The sequence below is a fragment of the Prenolepis imparis genome, unplaced genomic scaffold (genome assembly GCF_030444845.1).
Source record: "Prenolepis imparis isolate NDT839.2.m4 unplaced genomic scaffold, iyPreImpa1.0 SCAF_31, whole genome shotgun sequence".
NCBI lineage: Eukaryota > Metazoa > Arthropoda > Insecta > Hymenoptera > Formicidae > Prenolepis > Prenolepis imparis.
In genome coordinates this window covers 183529-202771 of record NW_028141189.1, presented here as the reverse complement: position 1 = coordinate 202771, position 19243 = coordinate 183529, and the positions used below count along the sequence as shown (strand labels likewise).

General features: G+C 44.6%; 4 protein-coding genes across 4 annotated transcripts; all 4 read right to left on the bottom strand.

Moving 5' to 3' along the window:
* Positions 1 to 2861: 2861 nt before the first annotated feature.
* Positions 2862 to 3362, bottom strand: LOC145946948 (uncharacterized). The gene has a single exon (XM_083056704.1). The coding sequence runs from the start codon at positions 3360 to 3362 to the stop codon at positions 2862 to 2864; it is 501 nt and encodes a 166-aa protein (XP_082912830.1).
* Positions 3363 to 3578: 216 nt separating this feature from the next.
* LOC145946947 (uncharacterized) lies at positions 3579 to 5807 on the bottom strand. Its single transcript, XM_083056703.1, has one exon. The coding sequence runs from the start codon at positions 5805 to 5807 to the stop codon at positions 3579 to 3581; it is 2229 nt and encodes a 742-aa protein (XP_082912829.1).
* A 459-nt stretch (positions 5808 to 6266) lies between these two features.
* Positions 6267 to 7388, bottom strand: LOC145946946 (uncharacterized). Its single transcript, XM_083056702.1, has one exon. It carries the CDS (start codon positions 7386 to 7388, stop codon positions 6267 to 6269), a length of 1122 nt encoding a protein of 373 aa, XP_082912828.1.
* Positions 7389 to 18003: 10615 nt separating this feature from the next.
* LOC145946945 (uncharacterized) lies at positions 18004 to 19032 on the bottom strand. Its single transcript, XM_083056701.1, has one exon. It carries the CDS (start codon positions 19030 to 19032, stop codon positions 18004 to 18006), a length of 1029 nt encoding a protein of 342 aa, XP_082912827.1.
* Positions 19033 to 19243: the final 211 nt, after the last annotated feature.

Sequence of the window (19243 nt, the reverse complement as noted above, 5' to 3'; positions counted from 1 at the left end):
TTTAAGATATTTTAATTCTGTAAACGGGTGCTGTTTTGTTACCGTCTGCAGACGTTTGTATTGCTTTCTGTTTTGTTTGCACCCTTACAGGTGTAAATATACCGAAGGTTCAAAATTGATATTAGAGCTAATAATGTCATTTTTGGGATATTTCAATTTTGTATACGGGTGCTGTTTTGTAATTGTCTGCAGACGTTTGTACCGCTTTCCGTTTCGTTTGTACCCTTACAGGTGTAAATACACCGAGTTTTAAATATTGATGTTACAGCTAATAGTGTCATTTTTTAAGATATTTTAATTCTGTAAACGATTGTTTTGTAATCGTCTGCAGACGTTTGTACCGCTTTTTTGCAAGGTTTTGCGAAGGGTGCTAAGTGCGGACAGTGCCACTAATAATGTCATTTTTGGGATATTTCAATTCTGCATACGGGTGCTGTTTTGTAATTGCCTGCAGACGTTTGTACCGCTTTCCATTTTGTTCGTATCTGTACAGGTAATTATGCAGAATTTTTAAAATTGATGTTACAGCTGATAATGTCATTTTATTTCTGTGAAATTTTAATTCTGTAAACGCTGTTTTGTTACCGTCTGCTGACGTTTGTATTGCTTTCTGTTTTCTTTATACCCTTACAGGTGTAAATATATCGAATGTTCAAAATTGACATTAGAGCTAATAATGTCATTTTTGGGATATTTCAATTTTGTATACGAGTACTGTTTTGTAATTGCCTGCAGACGTTTGAACCGCTTTCCATTTTGTTCGCATCTATACAGGTGTAATTATGCAGAATTTTTAAAATTGATGTTACAGCTGATAATGTCATTTTATGAGAAATTTTAATTCTGTAAACGCTGTTTTGTTACCGTCTGCAGACGTTTGTATTGCTTTCCGTTTTGTTTGTACCCCTACAGGTAAATACACCGAGTTTTAAAAATTGATGTTACAGCTAATAGTGTCATTTTTGGGATATTTCATATTTGTATACGGGTGCTGTTTTATAATTGCCTGCAGACGTTTGTACCGCTTTCCATTTTGTTCGTATTTATACAGGTGTAATTATACAGAATTTTTAAAATTGATGTTACAGCTAATAGTGTCATTTTTTAAGATATTTTAATTCTGTAAACGGGTGCTGTTTTGTTACCGTCTGCAGACGTTTGTATTGCTTTCTGTTTTGTTTGCACCCTTACAGGTGTAAATATACCGAATGTTCAAAATTAAAAGCAATACAAACGTCTGCAGACGGTAACAAAACAGCGTTTACAGAATTAAAATTTCTCATAAAATGACATTATTAGCTGTAACATCAATTTTTAAAACTCGGTGTATTTACACCTTTAGGGATACAAACGAAACGGAAAGCGGTACAAACGTCTGCAGGCAATTACAAAACGGCACCCGTATAGAAAATTGAAATATCCCAAAAATGACATTATTAGCTCTAATATCAATTTTGAACATTCGGTATATTTACACCTGTAAGAGTACAAACAAAACAGAAAGCAATACAAACTGTGCTGTATTGCCGCGCGAGATTCGCGTAGTTAGAGCGGTACACGAGCGAAATTGGAAAAGGTCGCAGGCAGTGAGGAGAGAAACTTCAATAATCAAAGTGTCTGTATTGCAGTGTATTTTTCGTGTCCAGTATGACAAACAAGTGTTCTAAACAATACAAGTCGGCGGTTCGGCAATTGCAAGTGCAACGTGCGCGTGAGCAGCTTATAATTCGGCGACGGCGCGAAAAGAAAACTAATCGACAGCGATCTGCGAGCGCGAACGGTCTCGAGACGAGTGGGCAAACAGGAATGCGGAGTCATCGCAGGCGGCTGTATCCCTTCGACCTTCGAGAAGGTTCTCCAGTTAAGAGACCAATGATTTTTGGTCTTGTAACAATACATTAACGGATCGTCTCGAAAGTCGGGCGGACAAAGCTATTTATTGTTTTCCGCGCCTGTTTGCCCAGGCGAGCGAGTGTTTGAACGAGCGCGGTGACGTGAACGCGCACAGCTGATCGAAGCGCGCTGAAACGAGAGCGCGGGAGCGCGAGTGAGAGCGCGACCGGCGCGCGGGAGCCCGAGAGAGAGAACGACAAACGCGCGAAATCGCGGGAGAGAGTGACAGGCGCGCGGGACGGGCCGCGCGACACTCTCATTTATCACGCCGACTAATTCTCGCGAATGAATTCGCGACATCCCGCTCGCCTCGTCGACAGGTGGTCGACGATTGATCCCGCGACCCCCGCTCTCAAGGGCATGGCCATCATGGCGACAAACAACGAAGGTAAGAGCACACTATTTAACAGCCGTTTTACCGAGTTTCATACAGGAATCGCACAAATACACATAATTTACAGGATTTACACGAGACACGAGTGGAGCTTGAACGCGCGATCTATTCGGGCGTCCCCGGTTCCGCAGCGTCCGCTGTCGGCAGGGGTACTAATTTAACCATCGGACGGGACTGTTCACCGGCGGAGGTCCGGACGTCCACCACACGCACATGGCCATCGTCTCCAGGGTGGAGGCGCACTATCCGCGCGAGGGGCCAGCGGCACGGCGGCGTGGTCTCGCTTTTGATCAGGCACAGCTGGCCCTCGCGCGGATTCCCGTTTATCGACCACCACTTGGGCCGTGGGGAGAGGGTCTGGAGATATTCGCGGGACCTATGCCAAAAGTGGTCCCGCATCTGCTGGAGGAGCCGCCAGCGGCTGAGTCGGTTCTCAGGCACGTTGATGAGTGTCGGCTCCGGAACCGCGTTGAGACGCGCCCCGATCAGGAAGTGACCGGGGGTCAGGGCATCGAGGTCCTCTGGATCGTCCGTCAGGGCCTGGAGCGGGCGAGAGTTGAGATAGGCCTCGGTCTCAGAAAGTGGCCATTTCCTCGAAGGTCAACCGGGTCTCGCCTATGACTCGTCTCAGGTGGTGCTTAAGCGCTCTCATCGCTGCTTCCCACAAGCCCCCGAAGTGAGGCGCCGCCGGGGGGTTAAAGCGCCACTGGACTCCGTCATCGGCTAAGCACCCGACGATTCGATGGCGCTCACGGCTCGCCTGGTCGAATATGTCCTTGAGTTGCGTGTCAGCCCCCACGAAATTCGTACCCCGGTCGGAGTAAACAACCTGGCACAGACCTCGTCGGGAGACGAAGCGTCGGAAGGCGGCGAGGAAGGCGTCGGCCGAGTAGTCGCTTACAACCTCCAAGTGAACGGCGCGGGAGCTGAAACAGACAAAGACGCAGAGAAAAGCCTTGTAGGCTTTATGTCCGCGGCCCTTCGTCGTTCGGAGCCAGATTGGTCGCGCGAAGTCCACTCCTGTGTGCTGGAACGGCCGGCTAGGCGTGATCCTCGCTCTCGGCAGGTTTCCCATCAGTGGCTGAGGGGAGGCCGCCCGCCATCGAACACACTGCAGGCACCGATGAATGTATCGCCGCACCAGTTGGCGGCCTCGCGGGAGCCAGAAGCGATGTCGCAGGTGGGTCAGCGTAGCCTGGTTTCTCCGTGAAGCGTGTGACGGTTGCTGTCGTCGATGGTAAGTCGAGTCAAATGCGACTCCGGCGGCAAGATGATCGGGTGCCGCTGGTCGTCATTCAATAACGAATGCTTTAACCGCCCTCCCACTCTCAGGATCCCCTGGTTGCCTAGTATCGGCGTGAGCTTGCGGAGGGGACTGCGTTTTGAAACCGACCGTCCGGAGGAGACGTCCTCCAGCTCCACGGCGTAGGCCAGTGACTGGACCTAACAGCCACCTCTCCAAGGCCTCGTTCAGTTCCCCCGAGCTCAGGTCCGGCGGCGAAGGCGGACGTCGCAGAGATCTCTTTCGCCAGCGCAATATCCAGGCGGTGACGCGCAGCAGCCGGCGCAGCGACGAAAAGCGGGCGAGCTCCTCAGGCTCCCGAGCGCTTGCGGCGGCCAGACACCGGGTGGGGCGCTGCTCCGGTAGATCCGGGAGATCGCAGCCGTCTGGAGGCGGAGGCCAAGCGGAAGGGTCCTGGGTCAGGAACTTGGGCCCCGTCCACCATAGCGGATGCTCCAGCAGATCGCTCGGGGACACGCCCCGGGACGCACAGTCCGCCGGATTATCGCGCCCAGGTACGTGTCTCCATCTAGACTCTTCACTGGACCGTTGTATTTCCGCCACACGATTAGCCACGAAGGTGGTCCATTTCGCAGGGTGACCTCTAACCCAGGCGAGCACGACCGTCGAGTCCGTCCACAGGAAGGTGGGGGATCCAGCCAGGTCGAGCGTAGTTCGGACGTGATCGACCAGTTTCGCCAGTAAGGCCGCTGCACAGAGCTCCAGTCTGGGTAGAGACATCCTCTTCAGCGGCGCGACCTTCGTCTTAGCCTGCACCAGCGAGAGGTAAGGCTCTCCGTCGCTGATCGTCCGAAGGTACACCACGGCGGCGTAAGCCCTCTCCGAGGCATCAGCGAAGCCATGGATCTCGACGCCACAAGGAGCTGCGCCGCAACGATACCAGCGCGGTATTCGTACCTTCTCCAATACAGGGAACTCCTCCTCGAACCTCGCCCAGGCTGCGGCATGTCCCGATGGCAGAGGAGCGTCCCAATCTAGCTGCTCCAACCAGGTGGTTTGGATCAGCAGTTTTGCCCGTACTACGATGGGGGCCAACCAGCCGAGGGGATCGAACAGGCGAGCGGTTTGAGAGAGTACAACCCGCTTCGTAGGAGGGACTCCCGCCGATCTTCCGACGACGAGAGAGAAGTCGTCGCGCATGGGCGTCCATTTCAAACCCAGCACGGAGCAGGCGTCGGTCGGCAACGTGGCGTCCACAGCAGGTCGAAGGTGCTCGAGCGGGACGCTTGCAAGGATTGCCCCGTGGTTAGCGGCCCACTTCCGCAAAGGGAACCCGCCCGCCATGCAGAGGGCGGATATCTGTGTCTGCAGGAGGCGAACAGATTCCAAGTCCTCGGCGCCGGTAAGGATGTCGTCCATATAAACATCCCGCTGGAGGGCGGCGGAACCTCGGGGAAATCGCCGAGTCTCGTCGCAGGCGAGCTGGCGTAGCACTCGAATCGCCAAGTACGGAGCGCACGCCAGCCCGTACGTGACGGTATTGAGCTGAAAGGTCTTTACGTCGTTGTCCTCTGCCCACAGGATGCGCTGCATGTCCCGATCCGCCGGATGGACTAGGATCTGGCGGAACATCTTCTCCACGTCGGCGGTGAAGACGTAGCGATGGCAGCGCCAGCGCAGGAGCACGTCGGCGAGAGGTGGCAGAAGATTAGGCCCTGTGTGCAAGAAATCGTTTAGAGCGAGTCCCTCGGAGGTGCGAGAAGAGCCGTTGAATACGACTCTGAGCTTGGCGTTGATACCGGACCCTCGGAGCACCCCGTGATGCGGCAGGTAGCAGCAGCGCTCAGCAGGCGCGGCGTCGACGGGCGACATATGACCTAGGGCGTGGTAGTCGCTCATGAATTTCCGATACAGGTCTCGAAGCGCCGGGTCACGCTCTAGCCGACGCCCCACAGTGGCGAGCATCCGGAAGGCAGCGCGGCGCGTGGCAGTCAGATCCGGTGGCTCTCGTCGAAGCGGCAGGCGTACTGCGTATCGACCGTCGGAGAGACGCTGGTGCGTTCGAGAGAAGTACTCCTCGCACTCTCTCTCCTCGGTGGTAAGCGGCATGGGGCCGCGGGGCATTTCTTCCCACTCCCAGAAGCGGCGCACGAGGGCAGGCAGTTCATCCGTCGTAGTGCACTGAAGCGAGGTCACGGATGACACGGCGTGACTGTTGATTCCGGCGGGCCCCAGGATGATCCAGCCGAGGCGCGTCTGCTGCGCGATCGGCTCCATGGGTCCTCCCCGCCGTAGATCGGGGAGGACGATGTCAGCGTACGCGTCCGCGCCGAGGTGGAGCTCCACCGGGTCCCGACGGAAGTACTCGGGGTCGGCCAGGTCAAGTCCTCGCACGTGGGGCCACGAACACGCGCTCCCGCCCGCCGTGCCGCTGTACATTGACAGGCGCGGCAACACGAGAGCGGAGATACTGCACGAGAATTGCCTCGTACGCGAGGACAACGCGACGACGAGGCGGCCCCGGGAGAATCCCGTCTGAATTCCGCCGACGCCAAAAATAGCGACCGACGTCGGGGTTCGAGGTAAGCGGAGTCTCTGGGCGAGTGACTCGGCGACCAGGCAGGTTTCGGACCCCGGGTCGACCAGCGCGCGAACTACGTGTCACTTTCCGGCACGATCAGTCACACGAACGCGGGCCGTCGCAAGCAAGACCGACGAAAACTCTGCTGGCGGGCGCTAAGTCACATGCACCGTCGGCGACGGAGAGCAGTCCACAGCGAGCGCCGAAGAGGCTGCGAAGGCCTCGTGCAGTGACGTATGATGACGTCCGGAGCACTTGTTGCAGTTCTTGGAAGATGGGCAGGCGCTGACCATATGACGACCTAGGCAGTTCCAGCAGCGTTGGTGAGTCGTTACCGCTTCGCGTCGCTCGGGAGCAGATTTCTTCCTGTATTGCTCGCAGAAAGCTAAGAAGTGTTCCTTCTTACAGATTGGGCAGCTGCGGCTAGAATCGACGGCGCGGCCCTTCACGTGATTGCTGCGGGCAGAGCGCCCGGACTTTTCTGACGACTTTCCGGACGGTTCGCTGGCGGTTGATAGGATCGCCTCCTGGGTCATCAGTTGCTCCTGGAGGAACTCACGGAGCTCGTCGTACGTCGAGGGCTCGGGGCTCTTTCCCAGCGAATTTTCCCACTCCCGGCGGGTCCTAGTGTCGAGGAGCTCGACCACCAGGTGGACGAAAAGGTCCGAGCAGCTGGAGATCGGACGGCCAATCCCCTCCAGAGAGCCGACGACAGACACCACGCCGTGGAAGATGCGTCGAAGGTCAGTTACCGAATCGGACGTCATCTTGGGGAGAGCGGTGAATGCAGCCAGATATGACCTCACCAGCAGACGCTTATTTTCATAATGGTCGCTGAGGGTGGTCCACGCGCGCTCAAAATTGTCCTCCGTCGTTGGCAGGTTTTTGATGAGTTGTTCGGCGTCCCCCTTGACGCTAGTCTTCAAATAATGATTCTCCACTTTTGACAGGGAGGATTCATTGCTCACGAGAGAGCTGAAGAGGTCTCGGAAAGCCGGCCAGTCCTCAAATTTGCCCGAAAACTGCGGCAGCTGAATCCGGGGGAGAGCATTACGCGACATCGACGGCGTGGGCCCCGCTCGCTCCTTCTTAGACCCCTCCGCAGCCAGGAGGAGAGCCTGTTCCGCGTCCAGCAGACGGGCACGCTGCCGGAGGTAGTCCACCTCTACAGCACTCGCGACATCGTCTGTGAGGTAGGCGCTCTCAACGAGAGTGTCCCCGAAGTCCGTTATTAGCTTCTCGTGATTAGTCTCAAATTTCCTCCACCTAACGTCCATCACTGGCGGATCGGACGAGGCCCATGGTGACTTTGGTGGACTCCAAGCTCTCTAGCACCTCAGTTGAGCGCGCAATGCGCGATTGAAGGTCTCGCTGAACCGCCACTAACTTTTCCATCTTCGTTCCTGACGGTGGACCGCACGTCACTTCGGCACCACAACACTCCGCACAAACGGCGAGCTCGAGAACAGTGACGAGGAAGCCGAAGAAAGGATCAAGTTGATCCGGCTCGAAGGACCAGAAATGTGCTGTATTGCCGCGCGAGATTCGCGTAGTTAGAGCGGTACACGAGCGAAATTGGAAAAGGTCGGAGGCAGTGAGGAGAGAAACTTCAATAATCAAAGTGTCCGTATTGCAGTGTATTTTTCGTGTCCAGTATGACAAACAAGTGTTCTAAACAATACAAGTCGGCGGTTCGGCAATTGCAAGTGCAACGTGCGCGTGAGCAGCTTATAATTCGGCGACGGCGCGAAAAGAAAACTAATCGACAGCGATCTGCGAGCGCGAACGGTCTCGAGACGAGTGGGCAAACAGGAATGCGGAGTCAACGCAGGCGGCTGTATCCCTTCGACCTTCGAGAAGGTTCTCCAGTTAAGAGACCAATGATTTTTGGTCTTGTAACAATACATTAACGGATCGTCTCGAAAGTCGGGGGACAAAGCTGTTTATTGTTTTCCGCGCCTGTTTGCCCAGGCGAGCGAGTGTTTGAACGAGCGCGGTGACGTGAACGCGCACAGCTGATCGAAGCGCGCTGAAACGAGAGCGCGGGAGCACGAGTGAGAGCGCGACAAACGCGCGAAATCGCGGGAGAGAGTGACAAGCGCGCGGGACGGGCCGCGCGACACTCTCATTTATCACGCCGACTAATTCTCGCGAATGAATTCGCGACAAACGTCTGCAGACGATAACAAAACAGCACTTGTTTACAGAATTAAAATTTCTCAAAAATGACACTATTAGCTGTAACATCAATTAACAAAATTCGGTATATTTACACCTATAAAGATACAAACAAAACGGATAGCGGTACAAATGTCTGCAGGCAATTACAAAACAGCACCCGTATACAAAATTGAAATATCCCAAAAATGACATTATTAGCTCTAATATCAATTTTGAACATTCGGTATATTTACACCTGTAAGGGTATAAATAAAACAGAAAGCAATACAAACGTCTGCAGACGGTAACAAAACAGCACCCGTTTACAGAATTAAAATATCTTAAAAAATGACACTATTAGCTGTAACATCAATTTTTAAAACTCGGTGTATTTATATCTGTAGGGGTACAAACAAAACGGAAAGCAATACAAACGTCTGCAGACGGTAACAAAACAGCGTTTACAGAATTAAAATTTCTCAAAAAATGACATTATTAGCTGTAACATCAACTTAAAAAATTCTGTATAATTACATCTGTATAGTTACGAACAAAATGGAAAGCGGTACAAACGTCTGCAGGCAATTACAAAACAGTACCCGTATACAAAATTGAAATATCCCAAAAATGACATTATTAGCTCTAATATCAATTTTGAACATTCGGTATATTTACACCTGTAAGGGTATAAAGAAAACAGAAAGCAATACAAACGTCAGCAGACGGTAACAAAACAGCGTTTACAGAATTAAAATTTCACATAAAATGACATTATTAGCTATAATTCAATATTAAAAATTCTGTATAATTACACTTGTATAGATACGAACAAAATGGAAAGCGGTACAAACGTCTGCAGACAATTACAAAACAGCACCCGTATGCAGAATTGAAATATCCCAAAAATAACATTATTAGTGGCACTGTCCGCACTTAGCACCCTTCGCAAAACCTTGCAAAAAAGCGGTACAAACGTCTGCAGACGATTACAAAACAATCGTTTACAGAATTAAAATATCTTAAAAAATGACACTATTAGCTGTAACATCAATTTTTAAAACTCGGTGTATTTACACCTGTAGGGGTACAAACGAAACGGAAAGCGGTACAAACGTCTGCAGGATATTACAAAACAGCACCCGTATACAAAATTGAAATATCCCAAAAATGACATTATTAGCTGTAACATCAACTTAAAAAATTCTGTATAATTACACCTGTATAGTTACGAACAAAATGGAAAGCGGTACAAACGTCTGCAGGCAATTACAAAACAGCACCCGTATACAAAATTGAAATATCCCAAAAATGACATTATTAGCTCTAATATCAATTTTGAACATTTGGTATATTTACATCGAAAGCAATACAAACGTCTGCAGACGGTAACAAAACAGCGTTTACAGAATTAAAATTTCTCATAAAATGACATTATTAGCTATAACATCAATTTTAAAAATTCTGTATAATTACACCTGTATAGATACGAACAAAATGGAAAGCGGTACAAACGTTTGCAGACAATTACAAAACAGCACCCGTATGCAGAATTAAAATATCCCAAAAATAACATTATTAGTGGCACTGTCCGCACTTAGCACCCTTCGCAAAACCTTGCAAAAAAGCGGTACAAACGTCTGCAGACGATTACAAAACAATCGTTTACAGAATTAAAATATCTTAAAAAATGATACTATTAGCTGTAACATCAATTTTTAAAACTCGGTGTATTTACACCTGTAGGGGTACAAACGAAACGGAAAGCGGTACAAACGTCTGCAGGCAATTACAAAACAGCACCCGTATACAAAATTGAAATATCCCAAAAATGACATTATTAGCTCTAATATCAATTTTGAACATTCGGTATATTTACACCTGTAAGGGTGCAAACGAAACGGAAAGCGGTACAAACGTCTGCAGACGGTAACAAAACAGCGTTTACAGAATTAAAATTTCTCAAAAAATGACATTATTAGCTGTAACATCAACTTAAAAAATTCTGTATAATTACACCTGTATAGTTACGAACAAAATGGAAAGCGGTACAAACGTCTGCAGGCAATTACAAAACAGCACCCGTATACAAAATTGAAATATCCCAAAAATGACATTATTAGCTCTAATATCAATTTTGAACATTTGGTATATTTACATCGAAAGCAATACAAACGTCTGCAGACGGTAACAAAACAGCGTTTACAGAATTAAAATATCTCATAAACTGACACTATTAGCTGTAACATCAATTGTAAAAATTTTGTATTATTACACCTGTATAGATACGAACAAAATGGAAAGCGGTACAAACGTCTGCAGGCAATTACAAAACAACATTCGTTACAGAATAAAAATATCTTAAAAATGACACTATTAGCTGTAACATCAATTTTTAAAACTCGGTGTATTTATACCTATAGGGGTACAAACAAAACGGAAAGCAATACAAACGTCTGCAGACGGTAACAAAATAGCGTTTACAGAATTAAAATTTCTCAAAAAATGACATTATTAGCTGTAACATCAACTTAAAAAATTCTGTAATAATTACACCTGTATAGTTACGAACAAAATGGAAAGCGGTACAAACGTCTGCAGGCAATTACAAAACAGCACCCGTATACAAAATTGAAATATCCCAAAAATGACATTATTAGCTCTAATATCAATTTTGAACATTCGGTATATTTACACCTGTAAGGGTGCAAACGAAACGGAAAGCGGTACAAACGTCTGCAGACGGTAACAAAACAGCGTTTACAGAATTAAAATTTCTCAAAAAATGACATTATTAGCTGTAACATCAACTTAAAAAATTCTGTATAATTACACCTGTATAGTTACGAACAAAATGGAAAGCGGTACAAACGTCTGCAGGCAATTACAAAACAGCACCCGTATACAAAATTGAAATATCCCAAAAATGACATTATTAGCTCTAATATCAATTTTGAACATTTGGTATATTTACATCGAAAGCAATACAAACGTCTGCAGACGGTAACAAAACAGCGTTTACAGAATTAAAATATCTCATAAACTGACACTATTAGCTGTAACATCAATTGTAAAAATTTTGTATTATTACACCTGTATAGATACGAACAAAATGGAAAGCGGTACAAACGTCTGCAGGCAATTACAAAACAACATTCGTTACAGAATAAAAATATCTTAAAAATGACACTATTAGCTGTAACATCAATTTTTAAAACTCGGTGTATTTATACCTATAGGGGTACAAACAAAACGGAAAGCAATACAAACGTCTGCAGACGGTAACAAAATAGCGTTTACAGAATTAAAATTTCTCAAAAAATGACATTATTAGCTGTAACATCAACTTAAAAAATTCTGTAATAATTACACCTGTATAGTTACGAACAAAATGGAAAGCGGTACAAACGTCTGCAAGCAATTACAAAACAGCACCCGTATACAAAATTGAAATATCCCAAAAATGACATTATTAGCTATAATATCAATTTTGAACATTCGTATATTTACACCTGTAAGGGTATAAAGAAAACAGAAAGCAATACAAACGTCAGCAGACGGTAACAAAACAGCGTTTACAGAATTAAAATTTCTCATAAAATGACATTATTAGCTATAACATCAATTTTAAAAATTCTCTATAATTACACCTGTATAGATACGAACAAAATGGAAAGTGGTACAAACGTCTGCAGGTAATTACAAAACAGTACCCGTATACAAAATTGAAATATCCCAAAAATGACATTATTAGCTCTAATATCAATTTTGAACATTCGGTATATTTACACCTGTAAGGGTATAAAGAAAACAGAAAGCAATACAAACGTCAGCAGACGGTAACAAAACAGCGTTTACAGAATTAAAATTTCTCATAAAATGACATTATTAGCTATAACATCAATTTTAAAAATTCTGTATAATTACACCTGTATAGATACGAACAAAATGGAAAGCGGTACAAACGTCTGCAGGCAATTACAAAACAGCACCCGTATGCAGAATTGAAATATCCCAAAAATAACATTATTAGTGGCACTGTCCGCACTTAGCACCCTTCGCAAAACCTTGCAAAAAAGCGGTACAAACGTCTGCAGACGATTACAAAACAATCGTTTACAGAATTAAAATATCTTAAAAAATGACACTATTAGCTGTAACATCAATTTTTAAAACTCGGTGTATTTACACCTGTAGGGGTACAAACGAAACGGAAAGCGGTACAAACGTCTGCAGGATATTACAAAACAGCACCCGTATACAAAATTGAAATATCCCAAAAATGACATTATTAGCTCTAATATCAATTTTGAACATTCGGTATATTTACACCTGTAAGGGTGCAAACAAAACAGAAACCAATACAAACGTCTGCAGACGGTAACAAAACAGCGTTTACAGAATTAAAATTTCTCATAAAATGACATTATTAGCTATAACATCAATTTTTAAAATTCTGTATAATTACACCTGTATAGATACGAACAAAATGGAAAGCGGTACAAACGCCTGCAGGCAATTACAAAACAGCACCCGTATGCAGAATTGAAATATTCCAAAAATGACGTTATTAGTGGCACTGTCCGCACTTAGCACCCTTCGCAAAACCTTGCAAAAAAGCGGTACAAACGTCTGAAGACGATTACAAAACAATCGTTTACTGAATTAAAATATCTTAAAAAATGACACTATTAGCTGTAACATCAATTTTTAAAACTCGGTGTATTTACACCTGTAGGGGTACAAACGAAACGGAAAGCGATACAAACGTCTGCAGACGGTAACAAAACAGCGTTTACAGAATTAAAATTTCTCAAAAAATGACATTATTAGCTGTAACATCAACTTAAAAAATTCTGTATAATTACACCTGTATAGTTACGAACAAAATGGAAAGCGGTACAAACGTCTGCAGGCAATTACAAAACAGCACCCGTATACAAAATTGAAATATCCCAAAAATGACATTATTAGCTCTAATATCAATTTTGAACATTTGGTATATTTACATCGAAAGCAATACAAATGTCTGCAGACGGTAACAAAACAGCGTCTACAGAATTAAAATATCTCATAAACTGACACTATTAGCTGTAACATCAATTGTAAAAATTTTGTATTATTACACCTGTATAGATACGAACAAAATGGAAAGCGGTACAAACGTCTGCAGGCAATTACAAAACAACATTCGTTACAGAATAAAAATATCTTAAAAATGACACTATTAGCTGTAACATCAATTTTTAAAACTCGGTGTATTTATACCTATAGGGGTACAAACAAAACGGAAAGCAATACAAACGTCTGCAGACGGTAACAAAATAGCGTTTACAGAATTAAAATTTCTCAAAAAATGACATTATTAGCTGTAACATCAACTTAAAAAATTCTGTAATAATTACACCTGTATAGTTACGAACAAAATGGAAAGCGGTACAAACGTCTGCAGGCAATTACAAAACAGCACCCGTATACAAAATTGAAATATCCCAAAAATGACATTATTAGCTCTAATATCAATTTTGAACATTCGGTATATTTACACCTGTAAGGGTATAAAGAAAACAGAAAGCAATACAAACGTCAGCAGACGGTAACAAAACAGCGTTTACAGAATTAAAATTTCTCATAAAATGACATTATTAGCTATAACATCAATTTTAAAAATTCTCTATAATTACACCTGTATAGATACGAACAAAATGGAAAGCGGTACAAACGTCTGCAGGCAATTACAAAACAGCACCCGTATACAAAATTGAAATATCCCAAAAATGACATTATTAGCTCTAATATCAATTTTAAAAATTATGTGTGTGATGATATGTGTGAGTGCATCCCACAGTAATAGACAGTTCGGTCGACTTCAATTTTGCACTGGATTCCTGATGTGTGCTCGAATTCGCTCAACTGTAGCAATTGTACGTAGACCTCTTCCTTCTTTGGCTCGATGTCGTCGACTTTGCATTCTTCTATGTCCAATAGTGAGAGCGTAGTGATATTTAAACCGCGGCCTCCACAGTCGTACCCTATTAGCCCATTAGAGGTTAGGGCTAACAGTGCGATTGCAGTTAGTATGCTTACGTAGGTCTTCATTCTGTCGTGGTTGGCTGGTTACTGGCCCGTCCTCCGTCGGGGTGTCCGAGATATAGTCATCTTCGGAGTGGGGGTATTCCGGGGTAGGGGCTTGATGTGGCGAATGTCATAAAATGACATTATTAGCTATAACATCAATTTTAAAAATTCTGTATATTTACATCTATAAAGATACAAACAAAACGGATAGCGGTATAAACGTCTGCAGGCAATTAAAACAGCACCCGTATACAAAATTGAAATATCCCAAAAATGACATATTAGCTCTAATATCAATTTTGAACATTCGGTATATTTACACCTGTAAGGGTATAAACAAAACAGAAAGCAATACAAACGTCTGCAGACGGTAACAAAACAGCGTTTACAGAATTAAAATTTCTCATAAAATGACATAATTAGCTGTAACATCAATTTTAAAAATTCTGTATATTTACATCTATAAAGATACAAACAAAACGGATAGCGGTATAAACGTCTGCAGGCAATTAAAACAGCACCCGTATACAAAATTGAAATATCCCAAAAATGACATATTAGCTCTAATATCAATTTTGAACATTCGGTATATTTACACCTGTAAAGGTGCAAACAAAACGGAAAGCAATAAAACGTCTGCAGACAAAACAGCGTTTACAGAATTAAAATTTCTCATAAAATGACATAATTAGCTGTAACATCAATTTTAAAAATTCTGTATTTATTTAATTACACCTGTAATTACACCTGTATAGATACGAACAAAATGGAAAGCGGTACAAACGTCTGCAGGCAATTACAAAATAGCACCCTTATGCAGAATAGAAATATCTCAAAAATGACATTATTGATGGCACTGTCTGCTCTTAGCACTCTTCGCAAAATCTTGCGAAGGGTGAGCTCCCTCACATCAGGGTGGCGGACAACGAGGGGGGGCTTCTGCGACCTAGATTTGATATATTTTTATTTGTAGGGATACAAACATAACAAAAAGCGGTACAAACGTCTGCAGACGATTACAAAACAATTCGTTACAGAATAAAAATATCTTAAAAATGACACTATTAGCTGTAACATCAATTTTTAAAACTCAGTGTATTTACACCTGTAGCGGTACAAACGAAATGGAAAACGGTACAAACGTCTGCAGGCAATTACAAAACAGCACCCGTATAAAATATTGAAATATCCCAAAAATGACATTATTAGCTCTAATATCAATTTTGAACATTCGGTATATTTACACCTGTAAGAATACAAACAAAACGGAAAGCAATACAAACTTCTGCAGACGATAACAAAACAGCACTTGTTTACAGAATTAAAATTTCTCAAAAAATGACATTATTAGCTGGAACATCAACATAAAAAATTCTGTATAATTACACCTGTTGTTACGTCCGCGCGGAGTCGCGGGGTATAATTCGCGGAATATATTTTCACGAACAACATACTCGGACTATTGCGCAAGACAACGTCGCTTTTCGGAGATTTACTTCCGGGGATTGCCCGCGACGGAGGCTATCCGAATATATGGTCACACGTCCAGAACGCATAGATACAAGAGTGAATAGGAAACACGAATTTGCGTTGTTTAGTTAGAGATATTCTGGGTACCTGTCGAACGAGTAATTAATCGCGTGGAAAACGGTCACTACTGTATTGCCGTCACTGTTCGTGTAGGGAGTTTCTTCTCCGTCGAGATACTTTAGATATGCGATTTGACACACAAGACAATGGTGGTGTGGGTCGCGAGTTTGTGTCAATCTGTTCAAATTACACACGGAACACGTTATCCCGGTGGGCAACTCACCGATTATGAGGAGGTGCTTTACTGAAATTACCCAATTGGACTTTTCGCTTGTGCTTAATTTGAAGTAACAACGTATGCACAACGCGGCGTCCGTACCTAGATGAATGTACCCTGTGGCACGTTGACAATAAATCGTCTCGACAGTCTCGATTGTCTCGTATTCCTCCTCAAAGGGTGGAATAATATGGTTGGAAAAACTACGCGGACACATGAGTAATATATTGTTTAAACAATTAAAGCGTGTTAATATTGGAAAATATCCGTTTTCTTACTCTAGCACGAAAAGCGAAACCGGCCAAAGAATTTGGAAAGAGAAATCGCTCCTTTGTCTTTTTTTTTATGACTGACCCTTTTTTCTGTCGGACCCGAGTTTCACTTTTATGACTGACCCCTTTTTTTTTATCATGACCCGAGTTTCACTTTTATGACTCTGTAGCTACGTACTATTTTAGTTTGGTTTGCCCGTTGAAAAAGTTGTTCATTTACAGTTAAAATAGAATTGTTACTGTTACGTTATTGTTACTTTTAAGTGAAACCGAAGGATCATAAGTTGACGAGAGATATTTCTTTTACTTACCTTTTAGTCGAGCTTGTAGTTGGTGGGTGGCAGTTCCACGATGTTTTGGAGTGGCTTCTCGTATTGCTCGTGCAAGGCTTCAGCTCTGCGTTGGAGGTAACCGGATTTGCGGGGGTCGTTTTCTGGGATGTCGACTGGCGGGGGCTCAGGTTTTTTGATGTCGATTTGCGATAATTTCGCGGGCCACTCTCTTAATAGCACGTGTTTGGTGAATAATGCCTCGTATTCAGGATCGTTGTAATAATCTGTGCCAATAATAGCTGAATATTCGTTTGGTTTTGCCGGGTGGTAATAACGCGCGACTATTCGACGAAGCTGATTCTTCCTTCCTGCACGGCGTGTCTTAGGCATTATAAATCATATAGAACATTCTGGAGACTGCGTTACTTTTACAATAAGTCGACGTGCGGCGGTCCTCACTGTCGGTTATTGTTTCGGTATATGACTGTGAGCGGGTTGTCCTCTCGAAACAGTCATTACAGGTTCCAGAATTCAATAGAAGAAATGAATTGTTTAGCAACGATGAGCGGTTCGTCCTCTCTAAATCGCAGCCTAGAATTCAATCGATAATAATTTATTTAATAAGTAATTATACGACACGTGCACGCTGGAGAAACAACTGAATTTAGAGATTTTGAGAATGAATATAAGATGTAGCACTAGAAACGCGTGAGGTTAAAGATGAGGTTGTATTTTCAAATAAATATTAGAATTGCTAATATAAAACACACAATTTATTTAAAGTTAACACTAGACGCACTTAATACAAAAAATCAAATCTTAGAGTTAGAGCTTATTATTAGATTTAGAATTAGAGTTAGAATTTGAACTAGGATTTAGAGTTAGAGAGCGTTCGGAGTAGAACTGCTCTGGTTAGAGTCGCAATTAGAATTTGACTAAGTTTGGGACTCATCTGAGATCCTTCGTTTCGGCGGCTCGGAGTTGCGGCGGCCCATGGTGGGGGACGCTTGCCGTAGTGGGAACGCTCACCGTGGTGGGAAAGTTCCTAGGCGCTACGCAGCGCCACGTTTAGGCACTAGGCGGAGTTAGACATCATGGCCGTCGCTGGCGCGCTTTTCAAAAAGCGCTTAAGGGACTTAGAATTATTTGTATGAGAAACATAAGAAAATGAAAAATGTTTAGCGGCCGGACGTGACACCTCCCCCCTTAAATAGAAAATGTTGGACCATGTTCCAACATTTTCCGAATTTATTCTAGGGATTAATAATATATATGTTATGGTTTTTCTTATTTTCTACGCTTAGTTCTAATTTTCGCTATCGCGTTGACAGAGTTTAACTTCTTCTGAGAGAAGGTTACGCAGTTCTCTATAGTCAATTTGCACTTCACTCGCTCGCACTTTTTCGGTTGGAGAGGGTTGGTTTCCTTGTGTGGGGGGGGCTAGGGGCGCAGAATCTTCGGTCGTCGAAGGGGGATTTAGTGGTAACAACTCTTTTCCATTGTTCTGCCCTTGGTCTGTTGGTCTTCCGAGATGTAGCAGGACATTAGTCACTGAAGTCCAGATGGCTCCCAAAAGATGTATACTCCACCCGTATACGGAGTGAAGTGCGTAACCGTGGATGAGTGTGTCGATTATTAGTTTAGTGAGACGCGCAGCGACGAATATTCCCAGTATTCCGGCACTGGCGGATCCGAAAGATATAAAACCTTTCCAGAGACGTGCTCCCGCGTTTTCTGCTATTTGATCCAGCGATTTTTCGTCTAGGAGGTTCATCATCGAGAAACTTCCCGCTGGAACTTCCTGCCCCATAGCTCCTCTCGCAATTGTATTAAGCATAGAGGGCTTTTCCATCGGAAACATTATGTGGTCGCGGAGTCGGTCGAGATCCTCGTTGGTGTAGATGCCGCTGGTGGCAAGTGAATCAGGACTCACGTATTTCCAGGAGGGTTTAGTTAGTGGTTGTATCGTTGGCGGCGCGATCGACTCTACTGGCCTCGGCGTCAAGCGGTACCAGGTGTTGTGGATTTGATACATTGCCGGGAGTAGTTCGTTGCAATCCCTGAGTGTTCCTGTTTTGGTGAGTATCCTTGATCTTGGTAACAGGAAGAGGGATTTGTTTTGGTAGGTTACGGGAAGCTCGTTGTAACAGTTCTCGGCTGGGCGTACTCGGCATTCTACTGGCACGCATTTGATTAGATGAAGGACTTCGCCTGCTGTAATGGCGGTGTAGCCTGGTGTCTTCATAATTCGGTGTGCCATCTCGTCCGGAACGATGCTGGCGAGTGAGAGGGCGTTTTGAAGAATTTGCCTTTCCAAGGCGCATTTTTGCTCCATTATGTCCTGGTATAGTTGCGTCAGTTGAGTCTTGAGGTGTTTCTCTACGTAAATAAATTTTGAGTTTACGTAGGAGAATATGTCGAGATTATCGATCGGGATTCTGGAGCGGCCTTTGAACGCGTGTCCAGGTTGCGTCTCGAGGATACAGAGTTTGGGGTGCTCTGTTCTCAGAATTTTATATCCGCACACGTTTATTTCTGTTGTTCTT

Bases quoted from the DNA above. Each gene is read 5' to 3' on its own strand.
- LOC145946948 (XM_083056704.1), bottom strand. From the start codon at position 3,362: ATGGGAAACCTGCCGAGAGCGAGGATCACGCCTAGCCGGCCGTTCCAG.
- LOC145946946 (XM_083056702.1), bottom strand. From the start codon at position 7,388: ATGGACGTTAGGTGGAGGAAATTTGAGACTAATCACGAGAAGCTAATA.
- LOC145946947 (XM_083056703.1), bottom strand. From the start codon at position 5,807: ATGGAGCCGATCGCGCAGCAGACGCGCCTCGGCTGGATCATCCTGGGG.
- LOC145946945 (XM_083056701.1), bottom strand. From the start codon at position 19,032: ATGGAGCAAAAATGCGCCTTGGAAAGGCAAATTCTTCAAAACGCCCTC.